This window comes from Amblyraja radiata, chromosome 1, assembly GCF_010909765.2.
Source record: "Amblyraja radiata isolate CabotCenter1 chromosome 1, sAmbRad1.1.pri, whole genome shotgun sequence".
Classification (NCBI taxonomy): domain Eukaryota; kingdom Metazoa; phylum Chordata; class Chondrichthyes; order Rajiformes; family Rajidae; genus Amblyraja; species Amblyraja radiata.
The window spans coordinates 133,252,101-133,277,535 of NC_045956.1; the positions used below are offsets into that span (position 1 = coordinate 133,252,101).

At 39.1% G+C, this 25,435-nt stretch overlaps 1 protein-coding gene across 1 annotated transcript in view; it reads right to left on the reverse strand.

Annotated features, from left to right (window-relative positions):
* unc13b (unc-13 homolog B) overlaps positions 1–25,435 on the reverse strand; it is a 404,018-nt gene that overhangs the window by 125,638 nt on the left and 252,945 nt on the right. The window contains exons 13-17 of the mRNA XM_033037251.1: positions 20,173–20,225; positions 13,912–13,990; positions 8,275–8,349; positions 6,185–6,404; positions 5,507–5,734 (exon numbers count right to left, since the gene is read on the reverse strand). Coding sequence (XP_032893142.1) covers positions 5,507–5,734; positions 6,185–6,404; positions 8,275–8,349; positions 13,912–13,990; positions 20,173–20,225 — 655 coding nt within the window. The remainder of the gene's footprint in view (positions 1–5,506; positions 5,735–6,184; positions 6,405–8,274; positions 8,350–13,911; positions 13,991–20,172; positions 20,226–25,435) is intronic.

Here is a 25,435-nt window from a genome sequence, read left to right on the forward strand (position 1 = left end):
AGGTTCTCAGGATATTCTATGAATACCAGAAAAATAATTACTTTTGTGTAATGTCACGCTGTTTCAGAAAAAATGATAATTATTGAAAAGCTCAAGTTCAATTTCTGCTGCTACCAGAAGAAAGCCACATCTATTATAATTGAGGAAAATAAAGCAACCATTATTATAAACAAGATTCCATAAACAGCAAAAATATGACCCAGGTTTAATTCTGATAATGACAATGTGACGAAACGTGACAAAACCACCAACCAACCAACCAGGTTGCATAGTAATAATGCAGCTATGCATTATAATCATCATGCATGCCTCCATCTACCCAACCATGACTACATAATGCATATCATTTATAATGACTGCTGGTTGAGCAAGTAAAACATAAAACTATTAACGATGACCCAATTCAGAGAATGTGGAAAATAAGACTTTTTTCTAACTCTTTCATGCATCAAAAACTAGCACAAACCATGAGTTCACATTATTAAAACTTTGCCTACCTATTCAATGTATTGCTACCAGCCACGAACGCACTTTTAAAGGACTATAACAAATCTGGTCAGTGCTTGAGAACTTTGAAGGAAACCTCTTCCCACCTAACCTAAATATATCTTTAAGTTAACAGAATTGAACAGAAATGAATACAATAATCTGATTTGAACTGAGAATCAAATAGTTTCATTTTCACACAGCACTACGTAAACCACTCAATATTTTAAGAACAGATCAAATATCCCAAGAGCTCTGAGTAAGAAGCTTAGATGTGAGAAACATTTCAATGTCAATTGTCTAACGCTAAAACAAGTGTGCACCTCCTTAATATTTCTTTCAATAGCTGATGGTCTAGCAGCTATATTTAGAAAACAGCATTGTCAGGCTGACTAGTGTAATGTCAAAATATAGAAACAAAGAACTACAGATGCTGGTGTACAAAAAAAGACACAAAGTGCTAGAGTAGCTCGAAGATAGACACAAAGTGCTGGAGTAACTACGCGCGACAGGCAGCATCTCTGGATAGAAGAAATGGGTGAACTTTCAGGTCAAGACCTTCTTCAGAGGAGTAACTCATCGGCTCGGGTGACATTCCCGAAGAACCCAAAGTGCTGGAGTAAATCAGTGAATCAGGCAGCATCCCTATGCAATATCATGCTGTTTCAGATAAAGTGGTCATTACAGATAACCTCAAGTTCAATTTTTACTGCTGCGCAGAGGAAAGCCATACAACTGAGTTCAATAATCAGCCTTCATAGTAGAAATGTGCAATAGCAATATAACTCTTCCGGATATTGAGACTGGACTTAACAACCTTGGCTGCTCCAGTTATTCCAGAGGTTTAATGGTGGATTTCTCAAAGGCAGGAGGATTATTTAACCACAGTAGGGATGTATTGTGTTCAAAGGGTCACAGAGAACATCCAGGTCTATCCAACAAACAGCCGACAGGAGCTTGATCTGCTGGAATAAACATTACCCACAATGCTGACTATTGCTAAAAATAACAATCTCACAAATCTCAATCTTAAAAATTAACTCTTGTTCGTTACATTTGCAGCTCTTGCCTCCACCTCCACTCATTAGAGTCATAGAATCATAGAGTGATACAGTGTGGAAACAGGCCCTTCGGCCCAACTCGCCCACACCGGCCAACAATGTTTCAGCTAAACTTGCCTGTGCTTGGTCCATATTCTTCCAAACCTGTCCTATCCATGTACCTGCCTAACTGTTTCTTAAATGATGGGATAGTCCCTGCCTCAACTACCTCCTCTGGCAGCTTGTTCCATATACCCACCACCCTTTTTGTGAATAAGTTACCCCTTGGATTCCAATTAAATCTTTTCCATTTCACCTTGAACCAATGTCCTCTGGTCCTCGATTCCCCTACTCTGGGCAAAAGACCCGATCTGCCCGACCTATTCCTCTCTTGATTTTGTATATCTCCATAAGATCAGGGGCTGTCCCACTGCGGCGACTTAGTTGGCGAGTTCAGAAGAGTTTAGGAGAGTTTGAAAAAGTGTCATGTTGAAGAAGTCCTTTGACTATGTAGAAGACCTCCTTAGACTGTGTTGAAGACTAGCTTCGACTAGCTTCGGGAAAATTGCACACCGAATAGTGTAGAGTGAAGACGACCTCCTTCGATCTCCTTCGACCTCCCTTCCAGTATGTTGAAGGCTATCTACGACTATCTTCGACTACCTTCGACTACCCTCGATTACCTACGAATAACATGCCGACCTACTACGACCTACTTGGACTAAACCTACGAGTAAAAAAAATATCGATTTTTTTCCATGGCGACCTTTTGTTACTCGTGGGCATTTTTCAGCATGTTGAAAAATACGCTGCAACCTAGCTGAGGCCTCGAGTACGCTGGGTCAAAGACCTCCTAGGACCTCGTGTCGACCATGCTGCGAGTATGAGTCGAGGGCAAACTCTTCTAAACTCGCCAATTAGGTCGCCGCAGTGGGACAGCCCCTATCTCCCCTCATCCTCCTGCGCTCCATGGAATAGAGACCCAGCCTACTCAACCTCTCCCTGTAGCTCTAGTCCTGGCAACACCCTCTGGTCCTGGCAACATTCTTGTAAATCTTTTCAGAACCCTTTTAAGCTTGACAATATTTTTCCTATAACATTGTGCCCAGAACTGAACACAATATTCTAAATGCGGTCTCACCAAACTTACCTTCAGCGGCGCTGTAATTCTGCCACTGGCCGTGTGTGCGATTTTGGCGGGGTTAAAATGGGGGGGGGGGGGGGGGGGTTAAAACGGGGTTTTTTTCCCGACCTGGTCCTGAATTATATTTGTTGGAGTGCAAGATTTAGCTAAAGAATCGTTCCTACGGCCGTTCTGTGTGTTTTTAAAAAAAATTCACCCGACAAGTTAATCGCTGGAATGATTTTAAAAGCAGCTTCTGAAGCCATCAATGACGACAACTGCGACGGATTTTATGGAGGACCAGGTAAAAGAAAGTAGTTTATTTTTATGTATAAAAGTGTTTCTTAAGATGTATTTAATTCACATTTTAAGTTGCGAAACGGTGATTTTCCCCTCAAAGAACCGGCAGTGTATTTGCTGCAGATATGGGGGTATAAATTCACCGCACCCTCAACGTTCTAAATGGTCCTGTTCCAGAAAATCCCACTCGCAAGCTGATTTAAATGGCCATTAATTTACAGGTATTAAACATTAAATTCCTTCCATTTGGCCTATAAACCCATGACAATGAGATTTAAAAATTATGTTATATTCTGAATTCTTGTGTGAATGTTATTTGGACACTTAGGCTATTTAAAAATGTTAATCTATTCTTAAGAAATGGAAAGATGTTTAGATCTAGTAATTGAATTTTGTAATTAGCTACAATTAGGTAACTAACTAATGATATGCTTTAATTTCAAGTAATCTAAATAGGATTGTTTCATATTTGATTCAGAATGCTTCAATCTAGAATAACTGAAAATTTCTTTCAGTTCTCTTAAATTTTAAGAAAGTTATCGGCCTTTAAATGTTCTCGATCACAGCTTTTGTGTTAAGTCAATGAAAAAGCAATAGGGAACAAGATGCCAATTTCGGAGTATGAAAATGGCCATAACTTTTTAAATACTGAAGATATGAAAGTGAATTAGGTGTCAAATTAAACTTCTTTTTATGCTTTATCGTTATGCGTTATGCAACACCTCACATTTCTCTGTATAAAATTCCATCAACCATTCCTCCGCCCACCTGGCCAAACGATCCGGATCCTGCTGTAATCGTTCACAACCATCTTCACTATCTGCAAAACCACTCACTTTTGTATCATCAGCAAACTTGCTGATCTTGCCCTGTATGTTCTCATCCAAATCATTGATGTGAATGTCAAACAGTAACGGGCCCAGCACTGAACACTGAAGCACACCACTAATCACAGGCCTCCAGTCTGAGAAGCAACCTTCCACCATCACCCTCTGCTTCCTTCCATGAAGCCAATTTGCTATCCATTCAGCTATCTCTCCTTGGATCCAATGCAATCTAACCTTCCAGACCAGCCTACCATGGGGAACCTTGTAGAATGCCTTACTGAAGTCCATGTACACAATATCTGCAGCTCTGCCCCTATCAACTTTTCTGGTCAAATCTTCAAAAAAATCAATCAGATTTGTGAGACACGACCTCCCACGTGTCAGGGACAGGTTAATGGCAAAGTTAACTGCATCACTGTATAGAAGTGTCTTGAAGTACAGGTTCCCATCTCCCACAAAGTAGACAGCGAGTGGTAAAGAAGGCATATGTTCACCTTCATTGCTCGGCGTGTTGCGTGTAAGAGTCAGGAAGTCCTGATGCAGCTCTATGAGACTTTGGCTATGCCACATTTGGAGTACCGCATGCTGCTCTGGTAGCCCCATACAGGAAGGATGTGAGGCTTTGGAGAGAGTACTGAGCCGGTTTACCAGCATGCTGCTGGATTAAGTGGATTAGCTACACTGAGCGGTTCATCAAATTTGGATTGTTTTCTCTGGAACGCCAAAGGTTGAGGGGAGAGTTGATAGAAGTATGTAAAATTCTGAGGCACAGTGTAAACAGTCAGAATGTTTTTCTCAGAGTGGATAAGCCAAAGACTACAGGGCATAGCTTTCAGCTAAAAGGGACAGCGTTTTTTTACACAAATGGTGATGGGTGTCTGGACACTCTGTCGGAGATGATGGTGGAGGCAGATACAATAGTGTCACTTATGAAGCTTTTAGATAGGCATATGAATATGCAGCAAATGAAGGGATATGGATCACATGCAGGCAGATTAGATTAGTTGGTGCTGGCATCATGCTCGGCATAGACTTTGTCGGCTGAATGGCTTGCACTTTTTTATGTTTTATTTTATGTTCTTTGTTGGTCCGGAATATGAAGAGAGCAAATAACAGTTAAGATCTAGCTGTAGCAGAGGATCCTGTAGATGTCGGGAAGAAGTACACTGATGAAAATGAGTCAGGAATAAAGAACTTCATCTGTAGGTTAATTAGCTTCTGTAGATTATCCCCAGCGAGTGGGATAGAGCTAGCGTACAGGTGATCGCTGGTCAGACTCAGTGGACCGAAGGGATTGCTTCCACGCTGCATCTCTAAACTAAACTGAAAATTATGTACACGCTATCTGGGGTTTGTGACCATCCACATAAGCATTTCTTCCCTGCATCAGGTATAAGTGACTTATGGCTAATAGCTCTAACATCTTGCTGCCCTAGAGAGGCAACCAGACAGCCTCAGCAAAGAGGCCACATTTGAAATCTACACTGAAGAGGGCAGGGAAGTAAAGATGAAACTCATCAGTTATTATGTTTTTAAAGTGACCAGCATGGGAACATTTCTATTAATCATAATATCTATTATCAGGGATTATATCAGGGAATTAAATTTAAACCTTCCGAATCTTCTAGATTTTCTTGCCCCTATTTGACATCACTTAAAAACTGCAACATATATTAAGTTCACAAATTACATAGCAGCAAATTCACGATGTTGACACTTGGACACTCTACCTGTTATAGTAATCTTTGCTGACCACTTGGACGTTCCATCAAGTACACTTTGTTTGATAGTCTTCATCTGCTGTACATGTATAACTTTCGTTACTCCAAAGACATCTTGAATCAGCACAAAGATTTCTGGTTTGTTCCGTTCCCGGATCTTCATCCTGTCTTTCATTGCCGTAATAATATTTTGTGTTCTGTCTTCTGCACCATGCTTAGAGCTTTTTTCTGCTGCACCTGTTTAAAGGAAGCATTGCAGAATACTGTTTCCATCAGTACAGAAATGTTTCAATATAAATATTACTGGATGAACAATCATGTGAAGATCAAATAGTTAGAAAAGTTTCTGTGAGTGTATATACTAATTTGGTAAATGCTTATTATAATCTACACAAGGAAATGAGTCAAAATTATCATTGTACATTGGTGCACCAAGTTAAGACTATAAAAGAGGGACATGGTCAGGTCAACTATGCCTATGGCTGCAGAAAGTCAAGAAAGAGAAGTTGAATCATGCACCATGGTCATAATCACATGATATCATCAAAGAGCTATCAAAAGAGGTTCCAGATGTTGAGCTTTGATTCCAGATATCGCTAGTTTACAAGTGAAAGTGAATTAAAATCTGTTGTGAACTAAATTGAATTGCAACATGTCATAAAATAAATACACAGGAAACATACTTACGTTGTAAACAGTCAGCATTTAGTAAGTCTTGGCACTTTTCATGACATTTTACCCCACACTCAGTGCACCGCATCCCCTGGCGAGCAATGCCCCATAGCAGTCCCTCACATTCATAGCAATATGTTGGTGTAGTGGCAGTCCAGACCTCAAAATTGTGTGGGGTAGTGCAAGAAATAGGGTAGATTAAGGCTTGAAGGGTCTTCTTATAAACATGATTTTTCTGCAGAGGTAAATACAAATGTTAGAAACATTTGTTGCATTTGAAATCCTCAATTGACCCTCTTGTCAACTTTGTTATAAATGTCTATTATATTTGTCATGTTTTAATTACATTCTCATTCTGAAGAAATTGAGGAGATTCAATACGTCAACGATACTCTCTTGGACTTCTACAGATGGATGGAAGAGAGATATATTAACTGGGTGTATCACGGCCTGCTTTGACAACTCAAACTTCCATGAATGAAGAGGATTATAGAGAATGGTAAGCATTGCCGTTCCTTCACAGGCACTAACTTGCCCACTTTTGAAAGGATCTATAGTAGGCGCTGCCTCAAAATGGCAGCCAATATCATCAAAAACCCATATCACCTGGCCATGCACTCATTGCACTCCTGCCAACGGAAAGTTGGTATAGGAGTCTGAAAACCATGACCACCAGGCTCAAAAATAGCTTCTTCTCAACAACCATAAAACACTTAACACTAAACCACACACAACTTCGACTATGAACTTCTATGAACTGTCTTTGGTTGCATTTAGGACTTTGTTTTTTTGCACTGGTACTGTAGTTACTAATATACTGAATTTTGTTTGTTGCATATTATTTACATGCATTGTGTTTACATGCCTGTAATGCTACTGCAAGTAAGAATTTCATTGTTCCGTTGTTGGTACATATCACAATTAAACACTCTGGACTTGGCTCTTACAATTACATCGCCGACAAGAGCAAGAGGACATTTGTACTTGGATTGTGAATGCCAGGGGAATCAATCACAGTGATAAGGTAATAAAACTTGCAGAGTAAATAAATTTGTAAACATATGCTCTCTTATTTTTAAGCAATACCCTGTTTTTCTCCTTCACTATTCTCATTTTAATTATCTGTTTCTCACTATTGTGTTCTTCAGTAACCAGCATGAATCAGAGATTTGCCATGTGGTGATTAGGCAGGAGCAAAATTATTACCCTTCATGCCACTGATCAATAAGGCAGCACATACTCCAGGTGCTCCGGTGTCCTCCCATATGCCAAAGACGTATTTCAAATTTCACTGTACCTCGGTACACATGACAATATAGGACCATTGAACCATTGACATACAGGTTTGTTGGTTAATTGACTTCCGTAAATTGTTTCTCGTGTGTAGGATAGTTCTAGTGTACGGGGTGAATGCTGGTCGGCGTGGTGTCGGTGGACCGAAGGGCCTATTTCCACGTTACATCTCTAAAGTCTAATCAGTTAATTTCATAATTTGGTGCACAATTATACTTTCTTATTATTTTTAGTATAAACTGAAGGACAAACTTTAAACTAAATGCCTAAATTCCAACTTAACAATTTAAAGATGATTCAGTTAAAGAAACCTGTGTGATTGGTTAAAGATAAACCTAAATTGGAGGCTAACAACTTAATTACATGGTTTCAATTTCTTGTCCTCATCTCACACCAACTCCTGTAAAATATGGAATTGTGCCACTTGAAGTGCTGAATGAAAAAGATACATTTATAAAATATCATGAAGTTGGGTTGAGTTCCAACTCTAAATGTTTACACTCCCAGCTAAACCAAACAGACACAAAAAGCTGGGGTAACTTAGCGGGACAGGCAGCATATCTGGCAAAGGAATGGGTGACGTTTCGGGTCGAGACCCTTCTTCAGATCCGAAATGTCTACCATTCCTTCTCTCCAGAGATGCTGCCTTCCCGCTGAGTTATTCCAGCTTTTTATGTCTATCTTTGGTTTAAACCAGCATCTGCAGTTCCTTCTTGCACATCTATTTATTGTTGAAATGAATATATTAATAAACAAATAAAGAAATGTAAAAATAAATGAAATATAGGTTATTCTCATACTCCAGATCTTACCAGCTCTTCATCTTTTAGGGAAGTACGTGTAGCCATTGCAGAGGTAATGCCAGCTTTCCTTGATTGTACAAGTGACTGTAATGTGAAGCCAGGTATATTGTATTATTATAAACTAAAGATCAATGCTTTTTTTTTTTAACAAAGTAAGAACATGCAGAAGGAACTCAGTAAATAATATATGGATTTGGATAAAATAAATTAATAACCACATACATTTGAATAGAAAATTGTGAATTTAAGGCCAGACATTCTGGAACCAAGTGTTTGGAAGTGTTTGCTTCCACAAACTGAACCTTATTCATACAAAGTTGTTGTAAAGGATACTCTTTAAATATGAGATTGATAAACAATAGGGTTTGTTTGGTATTAATAGCAAAGGATCTCCCAATGAATTGACAAATTATATGTATATAATATATATTTGGTCTCCAACACACAATCTATGCTGTTTATTGATCTGACCGTAAAGGAGAGGCAACACTAGCCTTTGGACTAAAATGGTATTTCAGATGATGCCAGGTCTGTACTACCATTTCTCTCCTCATGAGTAGTTTTGAACAGTGGCCACTGAGAAACGATACCAAAACTATCTTGAACCTGATGATAATGATTTTCAGTGGTACAATTTTTCAATGGCCACACTTCAAAACTACTCGAGAAAGATTCATGGTAGTGCAGAACTGGCATCAGCTGAAATGCTATTGTCTAGCCACCACTTGGTACCATCCCTGATAAAACCTACTATACTGGTTTCATGTTCAACGTATCGTGGCATACCCGTGAAATTGCATCCTCTTGTAAAAAAGGATTGTAACGTTTCCAGAACATTACAGAGAAATAAAAGAAGTTCGTAAAATATTACCAACAAAATAAATTTAAATCTCCACTAGGTTTAAGTTCCACACAAGCACATTTCTGTGGGGACACAAGGAACCGTTGATGCTGGAATCTTGCATAGAACACAAAGTTCTGGAGCAACTCAGCGGGTCAGGCAGTATCTCTGGAGGATATGGATAGCAATGTTTCAGGTTTTTACCCTTCTTCAAAGTCAGAAACATTTTGCGTTCTAAGCGCATTTGAGTGTCACTTTATGTCATTAAGAGTGTTGTTTGTCTACAATGTATAGAAAATCTAAAACCATAAAAGCCTCGATTTTTCTGTGTGGCACATCCTGAAAATTAAACCTGAAAATGCACCCATCCCATGGTCCTTCATCTGATCTCAAATGACCCACACAGTTCACTGCCAATTTAATAAATATACACACATAAAAGTAAAAATGATCTAATGGGGAAGCTTTTCATTTCTTCATAAGATACTTATGCAGTAAAAGATATTAAAGCAAAATCAAAAATGTTACACTAAAACAAATGAAACTCTCCTGTTGTGCCTGAACATCTGATCGCAATTATTAGTCGCTAGGCAAGAGAAGCCGCAAGAAATGTATAAATAACCAGTTTTATCAATATGCGGATGACACAAAAGGGAGTGATGTTGTGGATAGCTGGGAAAGTAATCAAAGGCTACATCAGATTATAGGTCAGATGGAAAATTGGGCAAACTGTTGGCAGATGGAATTTAAACCCGGCAAGTGCAAAATTAGGTATTTTGGTAAGTCAAATAATGGTAGGACATAGATGGTAAATGGTAGAGTGTTAAGTTGATGAACAGAGGATCTTTGTGGTTCAAATCAATAGTTACCTGAAAATTGCAACACAGGTCAATAGAGTGGTAAAGGCAGATAACATGCTTGCCTTCATCGGTCAAGGCACAGAATATAAAAGTGGGGATATCAGGTTAGACCACACTTCGAGTATTATGTGTTCTGGTCACCACACGAGAGGAAATGATATGAATGCACTGGAGAGAGTTCAGAGAAGATTCACCGGGACACCCAAGGATGTTGCTTGGGTGGAAAACATTAGTTCTGGGGTGAGTTTAGAAGGCAGGCTTTATATTCCCTGGAGCAAAGGGATCCAAGGGGTGGCCCGATAGAGGTGTATAACGAATGAATGAATAAGTTTATTGTCCAAGTATTCACATACAAGGAAAATTATAAGCATAGATAGGTTGGATAGTCAGAATCTTTCTCCCATGATAGGATTATCAAAAAATATGTCATAGGTATCAGGGTTTTTAAATAGACTCGACGGGATTTTTTTAACCTGAGAGAGTAGTTAACATCTAAAACTTGCTGGTGGTGAGTAATACAATTACTTTGCTCAATAGACCAAGCATAGAAGGATGCAGATCTACTACGGAAAATGAGATTAGCGCAGATGGGCAAATGAGTCAGTGTGAACATGGTGGCCCAAAAAACCTGCTTCCGTACTTTATAACTAGCTCCATGACTGTCATAAAAAGTTAAGTGATTTGGTGCATTTGTTACTTGTGCAGCTCACTTCTTCAAAATTCCACCACCTTTAAAATCACATAATTACTTAAGACCAACATATTCTCCAAGTTATATACAGGTTTGGGCACAAATAAGAAAAGTCAAAACCCTTGTGGCGCTACTTGTTATGATGGGTACTGCTCTTTATCCACGGCAAGAAACAAGAGCAACACCTACTGACACAACTATTGGTGACTGCAATAAAGTTCCATCCCATGCATCCTTTACAGCTTGTACTGTATATAAGGTTCACTTCTTAAAATATGTTAAAATAAAGACAGGAGGAGTGGAAATATTGTAACGCATGACAAAACAAGGGCATGGCGGGTTGAGAGTGGACAAGCATAAAGGTCCTTTGTTGATTTAATGGGGAGATTATAGTACCACTTACCATGGCCTGGACAAAAGGAATGTTTGCATACAAAAAAATTACAAATATTATTGCAGAGGTTAATTCTTCTGAAGTTGACAGCAATTATGTCATGCTATTATCACATCATTATTACAAATTACCCACATCAGACCTTATTGCTTTGATTTTAAACATAACCCACTCTGAGAGAATTAAATGTGTTTGGATTAAGATAATTTCACGTTTTTATTTATTTTTATTCATTTGTAAATATTTCATAAAGGATTAGTCTCCTTCCTCAATGTTTTTGAAACTTCATCCCATGTTGAAAAAGCCAAAAGGCTGCCCCTTATGGTTCATAAATCAGTGTACAGAAAACTTTTTGGATGGGGTGACTGTCAACATTACCATTTTTTTTAAAGCAAAAAAGCTATTTCAAATATTTAACAAAATGACAAATGAACAGATTAGAGAAAGTATTATAAAATCTATTCAGCAAATTCAGACCAATAGAATTCAGCTTTAAAATTGAAATGATCAACATTCAACTCAGCATAATATTTCATAACATAATGAATAACAGTCTGAAATATAATGTTGCACATGCAGTTAGCTGAGCACAGCAGCACAGTAATGGAATAGTGGATCAATTAAAAAAGCAAGAGTACTGAATATCAGACTAAATATTGAAGGAAACTTCAACTTGAACTCTGATACAAAGGGCCACACAATTGACATTAGAATCAGTAAATTAGGTCAAGCAGTATTTGAATTAAAATAATTGTTAGTAATTTTATACTAAACTTACTGGCCAGAGCCAAGCAGAATCCCTTTCTGCCACTCAATCTTTGACTTCAACAGACTAATTTTCATTTGATTAAATGTAACTAATCCTGTTGAATTTCTGGTTAATGGTAACACCGCAGAATGACTTAGCAATGACCCATGAGTGTCAAAGGTAGTTGGTGAGAGTCTCCTTTGTGAAAATGGTAATTATCTTGTACTTGCATGACACAGACATTACTTGCCATTTAGTAACCCATACTGAATGGTGCGATGGTCTCACTGTCTGCTGCTTCAAATGCTAAAGAGTTGAATGGGATTAAAGATTGTACAATCATCAGTGAGCATTTCTACCTTTGATTATTTGAAAAGTGGATGAAGAAGCTGGTTGGGCCTAGATCATTGTTGGATTTGGCATCAGGTTGGGTTAGGCTAGTTGGCCAGGGGCATTGCCCTGAGGAATATGGGCAATGATGTTCTGGGGCTGACCTCCAACAAACACAACCATCTCTTCTGTACTATTGGAGACTTTTGCCATTGATCCTCATTGACCTCAATTACATCAGAATATTTTTATATGAAGAACAACCACTTTCCAGAACAAGGGGTCACAGTTTAAGGATAAGGGGGAAGTCTTTTAGGACCTAGATGAGGAAAACATTTTTCACACAGAGAGTGGTGAATCTCTGGAATTCTCTGTCACAGAAGATAGTTGAGGCCAGTTCATTGGCTATATTTAAGATGGAGTTAGATGTGGCCCTTGTGGCTAAAGGGATCAGGGGGTATGGAGAGAAGGCAGGTACAGGATACTGAGTTGGATGATCAGCCATGATCATATTGAATGGCCGTGCAGGCTCAAAGGGCCGAATGGCCTACTCCTGCACCTATTTTCTATGTCTATGTCTATGTTTCATTTCACCTCTCCTCCAGAAACAGCTCTTTTGTCCAAATTTATAGCAAGAAGAAATCTAAATAGAGTAAGTTGTGCAGACTGCACTGAAAACAGCATCTTCCACCATTTTGCTAACAATTGTGAGAAGATCGATAATTAGCGACATTAGATTTGTCCTGCCAGCTTAGGGCACATTTTAGCCAGTAAATGCTTTGTCAATTTACAGTAGTCTATTCACACCATACCTTACCCCCAATCCTATGTGCTTTAATTTTGCAAACTAATCTCCATGTGGGACGTTATTGAAAACCTCATCCACTGGTTCTTCTTCAGCTATTCTGCTAGTTACAACCACAAATAGATTCTAGTAGAATTTTTAAACACGAGTTCCACTTCATACATCCATTCTAGTTTTGTTCGACCCTGTCACTCTTCACCAAGTACTCTGCCTTACATTTTTCATTTTGAACTTTTGCTCTTCCCCAAAATATATATATAATTAAATTTCAGAATAAGCATCTGAGTACATTCCAAAAGCAGTTTAATTTCTTAACATTTGAATTATGGACAAAATATGATCAGCATATCCGCCTTTCCATTTCTGTTCCATTGAAACAGAGTAATTGCTGGGTGGGCATTTTGTCTTCAATTGTTCCCTGTATTTTCCCAAAATCACCCCAAATCAGTCTTTTGTTTTTATTAACAATATGTTATTATTTAGTAATACATATATGCAAGGAGAAACAGTTAAAACAGACAATGCAACAGTGTGGAGACAATATGGGCTACAGGCTAAAGGCCCATATGCACACAACACATGGGGAACAGCTTCAAGTGGCTGAAAGAAGTAAAAGCGATTCCAATGTGTCAAAGGGAAAGCTGCTAATGCCAAAATGTGCAGAAGTGTTAACATTGTGACATCATGAATAGAAACCCATATGTTACAGCCAGATGCTCTAAAATATGATTTTAGCATGTGACATTTTCAATTCAAATAATCTCATGGTGTGTCTTAAACTGTGATTATAAACTCTACATTTGTTTTGAATGTCAGATTAATTATTCCAGTTAAATTCTACAATTCTGATTAACTGCTGAGTGCAAAGCAACTTCAAAAACAGTGATCGTTAACAAAGACAAGAACAAAAACTAACGGAAGTGAATCCAATATATCCTGCAACATACAGATGATAGAATTGGAATGAAAAATCTTACCAGGTCACTAACAAGTGGGATGGGTTTTTTCTTTCGTAGGTCCGGCATACTGTCAATACCATACAGCCCACCACCAGTCCTGGGAATAAGATCAATAGCATAGAGACTTTTAAATTTAGATGTTGAAAATATATTCAAGCATATTCATGACTGATTTAATTCATCACTTTTGTTTATCAGACTGGTAATACTGAGATGTGGAGGCACAAGAGACTCCAGATGCTGGAATCTGCAGCAAAAAAAAGACAAGAAGTTCTGGAGGAATTCAGTGGGTCAGGCAGTAGATGATATTTCTAAATGAAGGATCTGAACCTGAAATGTCAATTATCATTTTCCCTCCACAGATGTTGCCAGACCCAACCGAGTTCCTCTAGTCGCTCTCCCTTTTCAATACAGATATTTGAACTGATTTCAAATTTAACAGCAGTTTGACAATTAGAGTAGTAGATTAGACACATCACAGACACAGAAAATTTAAATCAAAATCCTATGCAGGTATTTATATTCTACCCACGCCAAACTTACTAAATATCAATGACTATCAACCAGTGGCACTAATGTTTGTGGTGATGAAGTGCTTTGAGAGGTTGGTTATGGTGCACATCAACTCCTACCTCGACAAGTAAGTGAGTAAGTAAGTAAGTAAGTAAATAAGTAAGTAAGTAAGTAGGTTTATTGGCCCAGTATTCACATACAAGGAATTTGCCTTGGTGCTCCACCCACAAGTAACAACATGACATAGTGACAGTTACGAATGACTCATAAAACACTAAACATTAATAATAATAAACAAGAATAATAATAAACAATAATGACAAGAACCTCGACCTACTACAGTTCGCTTACTGCCACAACAGGTCAACGGAGGATGCAATTTCACTGGCTCTCCACTCCGCATTGGACCACTTGGACAATAAAAACACTTACGTCAGGCTGTTGTTTATAGACTACAGTTCGGCGTTTAATACCATCATCCCCTCCAAGCTGGTTACCAAGCTCATGGAACTGGGTCTCTGCGCATTCCTCTGCAATTGGATCCTCGACTTCCTCATCCACAGACCACAGTCTGTTCGAATTGGTGGAAACACTTCATCCTCAGTAACAATTAGTACGGGAGCACCTCAAGGTTGCGTGCTCAGCCCCCTTCTTTACTCACTCTATACCCCTGACTGCGTAGACAGACATAGTGTGAACTCCATCATCAAGTTTGCCGACGACACCACTGTTGTTAAACGAATCACAGATGGGGACGAGTCAGAGTATAGAAGTGAGATCGACCAACTGATCAAATGGTGCCAGCACAACAACCTGGCTCTCAACATCAGTAAGACCAAGGAACTGATTGTGCACTTTGGTAGGGGAAGGATGAGGACCCACAATCCTGTTCACATCAATGGGAAGATGGTGGAGAGGGTCAAAAACTTAGAATTCCTGGGCGTGCATATTTCCGAAGCTCTTTCCTGGACCCAGCACACCGATGCAATTATAAAGAAGGCACATCAGCGATTCTACTTACTGAGAAGATTACGGAGATTCGACATGTCGAAGAGGATTCTCCGAAACTTCTACAGGTGCACGGTAGAGAGCATTCTGACTGGTTGCGTTGTGGCCTGTTTCGGCAACTTGAACGTCCAGGATCGAAAAAGACCACAAAAAGTTGTGACCACTGCCCAGTCTATCACCGGCTTTGACTTCCCCACCATCGATGGGATCTATCGTAGTCTCTACCTCAAAAAGGCAGCCAAAATCATCAAAGACCCACACCATCCTGGCCACACATTCATTTCACCACTGCCATCAGGAAGAAGGTACAGGAGCCTGAAAACTGTAACGTCCAGGTTCAGGAACAGCTTCTTCCCTACAGCCATCAGGCTACTAAACACAACAACGAATAACCTCTGAGCTCTGAACTGCAAAAGACTATATTATTATTGCACTATATTTGCTATTTATTGAACTTTTTCTTTTTTTTCTCTCTTCCCCCGTTATGTACTATTTTTACATATTCACATATTCTGTTGTGCTGCTGCAAGTAAGATTTCACTGTCCCATCCAGGACATATGACAATAAAACACTCTTGACTCTTGACTGACAGTATCACAATATCAATTTGCCCTTCTACTCCTTTCTCTCCACAATACTGTATAACTACCGGAGTGATTGAATTGATGCTCCAAATTCACATGGGAACCACTTCCTCATTCTCGCAATGAATTCACGACACTCGATTTAAATTAAATAAATCAGGAAGCAAAAAATAGTTGTCGATCAAAATAATGACCACACTGTTGTCAGCTTCTCATAATATCTCAGATAGTCTTTAGGCAAGAAAATCAGTTGTTTAAGCAGCTCTATCTCTAATCTGATATCAATGTAGTTCACTGTCGTTGGCTTGGCAAGATTACTCAGTTGGATACAAGACAAACAGGAATGGCCCAACAAGGCCAAAAGCATAAGCATCCTGAGAATGATACTAAATCTTACAATACAAAATAAAAATCAATTATGTATAATTCAATTATAAGCAGTTTTTCAAAAACATTTGTCAAGATGATGTTCAAAGCCACACACCAGCTGAGAATATAAACAATTTGGGCAGAAGTGGTATCTCTATTCTATGAGACTAATATATATTGTTTGCACAGTCAGGATCTGGAGCCGGATTATCTGACCATAATTAATCCAATAGTCACTTTTAAAGTGAGGAAATTAAAGACATGTTGGGAGACTAATTTGCAGAATACCACTTTTCAGTCCACAAGCTTTCCCCAGCTTTCATCAACTGAGTTCTGCTCCAAATTCTCTGCCCTCATCTCACACAGTGGTGAAATGAACCCCTTAGGGAGAGAAACAATATCTTATCTTCTGACCAGATAGATTACCACCTTCTGGGCTCAACATGTTCAGCAACTTCTATTAATCAACATTTCTAGCTGCTGTATCTCATATTTGCAGCATCTGTAGCTTTTGCTCCTTTCTTGCTGGTGATTTCACATCTCTTCTTCATTTATCGACACCTCCATCAGATCGGCCTTTTGTTATTCACCAAGGCCTCACCACCTTCATTCAACAAGCTACACTGATCAATTAACATTCAGTCTCTACTGTCCTCCACCCTATCATAGACGTTCACTTTTGTTCTTGTCTCCTTCCTCTGTCACTACTTGTTTTACCTCTACCTTTCTGTAGTTTGATAAATGATCATCAACCTGAAATGTTTCTCAGTTTCTCTCTCCCCAGATGCTATAAATCAAACATTTTCAGGTATATTCCATATTTCCAGTTACAGTTTAGTTTAATTTATTATTGTCACGTGTACTGAGGTACAGTGAAAGCTTTTGTTGCATGCTATCCAGTCAAAGAAAAGACTATACGTGAATACAATCAAGCTGTCCACAGTGTACTCGCTAAAATTTAGAAGATTGAGGGGGGATCTTATAGAAACTTACAAAATTCTTAAGGGGTTGGACAGGCTAGATGCAGGAAGATTGTTCCCGATATTGGAGAAATCCAGAACAAGGGGTCACAGTTTAAGGATAAGGGGGAAGTCTTTTAGGACCGAGATGAGAAAAACATTTTTCACACAGAGAGTGGTGAATCTCTGGAATTCTCTGCCACAGAAGGTCGTTGAGGCCAGTTCATTGGCTATATTTAAGAGGGAGTTAGATGTGGCCCTTGTGGCTAAAGGGATCAGGGGGCATGGAGAGAAGGCAGGTACAGGATACTGAGTTGGATGATCAGCCATGAACATATTGAATGGCGGTGCAGGCTCGAAGGGCCGAATGGCCTACTCCTGCACCTATTTTCTATGTCTATGTCTATGCACAGATCAAGGATAATGGGTACAACATTTAGTGCAAGATACAGTCTAATAAAGTCTGATTAAAAATAGTTCAAATGTCTCTAATGAGGTAGATGGGAGGTCAGGACCACACTGTAGCTGATGAAAGGGCCGTGGAGGTATGCGTTTTCAAACTTCTGTAGTTCTGGCCTGATGGGAGAAGGGAGAGTACGGAGTTGGGGGGGGATATTAAGGTATCCGATTTTAAGTGTTCATGTCTCTATCTTTCTAAGAGAATATAAAATATAACGGGAGCTGACTAACTTAGCCAATCAATAAGTTTAAATCCATCTAAAGCCCACAGATCTCCTTGAAGCTCAGATCACCTAATTAATTCTGAATTAAAATATATAATTAATTTCTGACCCAAAGACCTGTGCATTGAGCATCAAATCCAGAAATTAAATGCAGGAGGCTCTGAGTCAGTCCTGATAAGTTTCACCAGAGAAATAGAAACATAGAAAATAGGTGCTGGAGTAGGCCATTCGGCCCTTCGAGCCTGCACCGCCATTCAATATGATCATGGCTGATCATCCAACTCAGTATCCTGTACCTGCCTTCTCTCCATACCCCCTGATCCCTTTAGCCACAAGGGCCACATCTAACTCCCTCTTAAATATAGCCAATGAACTGGCCTCAACTACATTCTGTGGCTGAGAATTCCAGAGATTCACCACTCTCTGTGTAAAAAATGTTTTTCTCATCTCAGTCCTAAAAGATTTCCCCTTTATCCTTAAACTGTGACCCCTTGTTCTGGACTTCCCCAACCAGAATGGTAGTGTTTTCCCAAGGTGCCAGGTGCGCACATGGTTGGTATGTGAATGGACTCCAGGGCACTTCAGAAGCAACTTCATAAACCCCTTTAAGATAAAATAATTGTGCTTAATCTGCAAAATAAAAACAGAAAATGTTGGGAGAAACTCTGTCAGAGCTCCCCGTTGCCTGCCACTTTAATTTTCCACCCTTCTCCCATTCTGATCCATCTGTTAACAACTTCCTTCACTGTAGCAACAAAGCTCAATACAAGCATGAGGAACATCACCTCATATCCGTCTCAAACATTGCAGCCTTCTGATAAAATATCAACATTTCCAAATATAGGTAACTTATTTTCTCTAACTTTATCAAAACTGGCCATTTTGCTATTAGTTTATCTCTAATGTTGGCTCAGTTTTACTCCCTTTGTTAGTACCACGAATAGCTGGCCATGTTTCACAGTCCTGCGATCAACAATACATAATTGAGGCGAACTGTAATCACCACTTCCACATTAACCCATTGAGTATGGCTTCACCCTGTCACATATGTCTCACTATTCTGCTACATCCCTCTCACTTTCTCTGAAACTTAAAATAATCTTGCTTTTCTCGCTTTCCCAATTCTGTAAAAGTGTCAATGTCCAAAAAGGTTATTTATGTTTCTCCTTTGGCAGATACTGCCTGATTTCAAGTTTTGTTCTGATTTTGTTTCAGATTTTTAGCATCTGCAGTCTTTTACTACTTGCATGTTACTCTCCCGTATGAATACAAACCAAAGTAGTGATCATTCAGATAAAGCAGGTAGAACCAAATATCATACAACAATATTCACTGTGGTATTCAAAGTCTCTTTGGACAGATGTAAGCTTAACATAAGTTAAGCACCATATTAAAATAAAACTAACTGTAGATGCTGGAAATCTACTACTGGATGCTGATATTACCAAAATGCTGGAAACACTCATCAGGTTAGGCAGCATCTGTGAATAGTGTAGTTTCAGCATTTTCTGTTTTTATTTCATCACGCGTTGTGTTCAGTTTTGGTCACCCTATTATAGGAAGGATATCATTAAACTGGAAAGACTGTAGAGAACATTTACAACGATGTAGCCAGGACTCGAGGATCTGAACTGTAGGGAGGTTGGACAGGCTAGGAATTTATTCCTTGTAGCGCAGAAGAATGAGGGATAATCTAAACGAGGTATATAAAATCATAAGGGGAATAGATAGAGTGAATGCACATTTTAACCCAGAGTTGAAAAATCAAGGACGAGATAACATGGGTTTAAGTTGAGAGGGGAAAGATTTAATAGGAACCTGAGAGGCAACTTTTTCACACGAGAGTGGTGGGTATATGGAATGAGCTGCCGGATGAGGTAGTTGAAGCAAATACGCTGACAAAATTTAAAATACTTTTAAACAGATACATGGATAATTAAAGTTTAGGGGTATAAGGGACAGAGGCGGGCAGGTGGGATTAACGTAGATGGACTATCTCAGTCGCATGAACAAGTTGGGGTGAAGGGCCTGTTTTCATGCTATCAGATCAGATACACCATATATAATACATTCAAGTCTCGTATAATAGATGGAGCAAAGGGAAGATACAGAGTGATAAATATAGTTATCAACATTTTGTAGAGAATAAAATAATTACTTACCCTCCTTTAAACCAGGATAATTTTGATGGATCACCATTACCTCCAAGCTGAGCCTGTTGTATTATAAAAGAGAGATAAACATTAATGAAATCCATTTGATGTCACATCTTATTCAGACATAGGTAAAAATATTAAATCAGTCAGTTCATGATTTGATTTGACGTTGCTACTTCCAAATGCAATAAAGCACAAAAGTTTGTGTAGAAATAAAGTGACCAAAAAATCATAACATTAATAAGAGAATGGTAAATATAAAGTAGGGTTTCCTTGTGGGAGGGTTGGTGGGGGAAGATACAAACAGACTACATACAATGGAAGTTCGAATCTATTCAGTGCGGTGGTGCAATTAAATTTTCTTTAAAAAAAAAAGTTTTTATTAAACACAGAGCTGCAATAAGATTTCAAATCCACAGACATACATTTATGTTCAGTATGATTACAGTAAAGTAAGAGAGCCTGGATACGTATTGATCACATACTGAAATACTGCTACTCTCCAGTCCTCTAGGACCTCGCCTGTAGCTGGAGGGGAAACTAAGATCTTCGCCAACATTCCTGTAATCTCCTCTCTTGCTTCTCTTAGTAATTTGAGATAGATTCCACCACACCCTGGGGATAAATCCACATTCATGCTTTTTCAAGAGACCCAACTGCTTCTTGATCTTAAACTGTCCTTGCATATTAGAATACCTCGCCGTGGTCTTTTCCATTCCCCATGTTCCCCTCTGTGAATACAGATGCACGATACTTGTTTATTACTAAGCCTAGATCCTCTCACTCCAAGCATAAACTTCCTCCCTTTATCCTGAGTGGACCTATCTTCTCCCAAGTTATATTCTTGTTTTTAACGACCGAATAAAAAGCCTTGGGATTTGTTTTTCTTTCATCTGACTTGCCAATGACATTTCATGGCCAGTTTATCCCTTCTAATTGGTTGGCTAAGTTCTCTCCTGCTTGCTTTCTATTCCTCAAGGCCTTATCTGATTTTATCTTCCAAAACTTCACATGTGCTTCCTATTTCCTTCTGACCAAATTTAGAACCTCGGGTCCCCTTACCTTGCCATCCTTATCTCTTCTGCTTACTGGAATATGCCGGATCTGAACTCTGATCAGCTGGTCTCTAAACAACTCCCGCATGTCTGATATGGATTTACCGAACAACAGCTGCTCCCAATTTAAACTCCCTAGTTCCTGCCTAATTATGTTGTAATCTATTTTACCCTGTAAGTAATTTCCCCAATGGACCAGAATTATCCTTATTCAGGTCACAACTTCAGGAAGCAGAGTTCAGGAGGACACAATGCCCCAGTCTGCATCAATGGTGATGAAGTGGAGATGATTGAGATTTCAACTTCTTAGGTGTAAATATAAACAATCTGCCCTCATCCAAACCAAATGACATTATGATCAAAAGAGCACAATGTCTCTACTTCCTCAGAAAACTAAGGAAATTCAACATGTTTCCAAGGACTTGTTGATTTCTGCACATACACCAGAGAAAGCATCCGATTGGGATGCCCTGCCCAAGACCTCAAGAAAATGCAGAGTTGTTAATGTAGCTCAATGTAGCTGGCTCGAAGGGCCAAATGTCCTACTCCTGCACCTATTGTCTATTGTCTAATCCATCTCACACACCCCCTAAATCTATCAACTACACCATGCTGTCTCGGGAAAGCAGCCAATATAATCAAGAATCACCTACATACCAGTGAATTTTTCCTACAAAAGCTTGCAAGCAGGTACTATCAGATTCAGGAACCACTTCTTCCCCACAGTTATCAGCCTTTTGAATGAACATTTTATGTCAAGGTTGCAGTCCTCATCTCCCAATTTACCTCACTGCAGCCCTTGCAGTTTTTTTAACTACACTTTCTCTGAGACACTTTCAAGAGAGAGTTAAATTTAGCTCTTAGTGCTAAGGGAATCAAGCGATATGGGGATAAAGCCGGAACGGGGTACTGATTTTGGACGATCAGCCATGATCATATTGAATGGTCTACTCCTGCACCTATTTTCTATGTAGCTGTAACATTCTATTCTGCACTCTGTTGCTTTTCACTTGCTGCACTGCCTGTTGTACTTGTGAATGGATAAACTGTATTCGCTATGCCATGATTTGCCTGGGTTAAAATAAAGTTTTTCATGTATCTCAGTACACGTGACAATTATAAACCAATTCTAATACCAGCTTCTTCACCGTTGTTACCGACTACCGAATGGACCTGTGATATGACAAGGATAAATTTTCAATCTTCCAATCTGCCTCATTGTGGTTTTTGCAATTTTTTAATCTACACTTTCTCTGTAAATTAAACACTATTGTCCATGATCTGATGTACTCATGTATACCATGCAGGCAAAACAACATTTTTTCACTGACCCACAGACCACAATCAGTGAGGATAGGTGCTAATACTTCCACCACAATAATTCTCAACACAAGTGCCACAAAAGGTTGTGATCTCAGTCCCCTACAGTACTTCCTATACATTCATGACTGTGCAGCCAAATTCGGATCTAACTTCATCTATAAATTTGCAGATTATACGACAATGGCAGTATCCGATCCCGATAATTCTTCTCCCTGCTCCCGTCGGGCAGAAGATACCGAAGCTTGACAGCACACAGCACCAGATTCAGGAACAGCTTTTTCCCATCTGTCATCAGGATTCAGGACAGTCCTTCCATATGCTCGGGTGCTGACCAATTCATCTCTATCCCATTGCGAACATTGTCTCTGAAACTGGTGCACTGCAATACTATGAAATTAAATTCTACACTTTATTTTTCCCTTTGATCTACCAATTATACATGAGTTTAGCTTAATTGTATTTATGCACAGAATTATCTCACTTGATTAGACCACATGCAAAACAAAGCTTTCCGCTGTACCTCAGTACACATGACAAAAATAAACCTAAACCTAAATCTAACCTAAGTCTCCGTTACCAACTTTCAACGCAGAAATGAATCCTCCCATGAGCATAAGCTGAAATGCGAGCAGAGCAACATTTTATCTGTCAGACTGAAATGGATTCCAGCCACGTGTCTGATGAGCAGCCAATTTCTCTGCCTTTCTCACATCATTTTAATATAGTCAACCATCTGTTCTTATGCAACATTATGTCTCAATTTCATTCATTTGTATAGGTCTTCTAGGGAAATGAAGTGCATGTAATATAATTAGTATACAATTTAAGGAGTGAAATAATAATAAAATATGTTAACAAAATAATTTTAAAGTAGTTATGGAGTTTGCCCACGATATCCCTGACTGTGTAGGTTTCCCCTTGTTTGTTTTCTTTCAATTTCCCAAAGAAGTGATGGTTATAGGTTAATTGGCTGCAAAGTACCTCTGGTGTCGGTGGATGGTGGCAGAATAAAGAGAGAGTTAACGGATATGTGAGAGAAAATAGGTTACAGGGAAGTAAGTGGCAGAATGGTATTACTCTTAGGACCTGCATGGCTTCAATAGCTTGAAAGGTCTCATGCTGAGTTGTAAGAAAATATAAACAAGAAACAAGATGAGGTAATACATGGAAGGATTTTAAATAAAAGGCAAGTGATCGAACACCATAAATAACTTCAAGGAATTACCTCGTCAACTTTGTTGATTTTACAATTTGTTTGCCTAATGAAAGATTGCTTTCATTCTTGATAATTGCCGCTGACAATCCTCTAGAGTACATGACAAGACCTTGTGGTAAAATGCAAGACCAATAATCTCAATATACATCTTTACCAATTGAAAAAGGGGGCACATTTCCCATCAGATTAAGTACCCATTTGCCTATTTTCAAAATAGCATTCCGATCTGACAGGGATTCTACTGGAATCACAGTTCTACCGCTCAGCGTCCCAGGATTTCAGGTCTTGCATTGGTTGCATCAGTAATCAAAACAACATTGTATCAGTAATAAAAACAGTAATCGATCACTTGCATCAGTAATCAAAACAGACCTGTTCCAATAAGTCCCCGTACTTTTCTCTCACATCTGTGTTAAACTTTGGTCTGCTGTATTAAAAATACATGAGTGAGAAAGGCCAGATGAGAGGAATTAGCAAAGTATCTAGTTTAATACTATGAGCATTTTCTCACAAGCAGCTGGTAAAAATTGAGCATGACAAACATTCCAATGGGGCTCAGTAGTTTAGTTTTAGTTGAGTTTAGAGATAAAGCACGGAAACAGGCCCTTCGGCCCACCGAGTCCACGCCAACCAGCGATCCCCACACACTAACACTATCCTACACACATTAGGGACAATTTACAATTATACCAAGCCAATTAACCTACAAACCTGTACATCTTTGCAGTGTGGGAGGAAACCAGATATCCCGGAGAAAATCCATGCAGGTCACGGGGAGAACGTACAAACTCCGCACAGACAGCACCCTAGGTCAGGATCGAACCTGAGTCTCTGGCGCTGTAATGCAACAACTCTACCATTGCTCAACCATGCCGCCCAAGTACGTGATGCGGGTGTGTGGAAAGATGAAGTGTGTTCAGACAGGAAATAGCCAAATACATAGAAGCAAAATCCCTCCTTTTGAATTTAATAATCAAATAAAAATACTGCCGCATAGCAAACTAAGCAGCTGCCATGAACAGAGAAACAGAGGCAAAGGACTTTCAAACGATTTTGCGGAGACAAATGAATATTGAACAAAATTAAATCATGATGTAGACACTCGGAACTGCAGATGCTGGTTTACCAAAATAGACACACTCTAGCTCCCGCTCCCACATCCCCAAGACAATCAGTCTGAAGAAGTGTCGTGGCCCAAAACATTGCCTATCCATATTCTCCAGAGATGCTGCCTGACCTGTTGAGTTATTCCAATACTTTGGGGGCCACAACCAAGAGTGCACTGAAGATTGTTTAATGACAGATAACAACATGGAGGAACAGGTCATTTTCATGTTGTGCCCAGTCATGTACTGTATAGACCTCAGATCTTTCACAATCTGTACCAACAATTTAGAACCAGTGTAATATAACCACATTTGTCAAAAATGCAATGCTAGATGCCAATGTGGGCATTGTGCATGATATAGTCGCAGAGAGATATATCATAAAGTTCGCACCAACCATCAACCACCGATTTACACTAATCAATCATCAATCCATTTTTCTATTCAACCCGCAATCTCATCAACTTTTCCCGGATTCTACCACTCATTTATACAATAGAGGTAGCTAACAGCTGCCAACTAACCATCTAACCTGCATGTCTTTAGGACGTAAGAGAAAACTGGAGAAC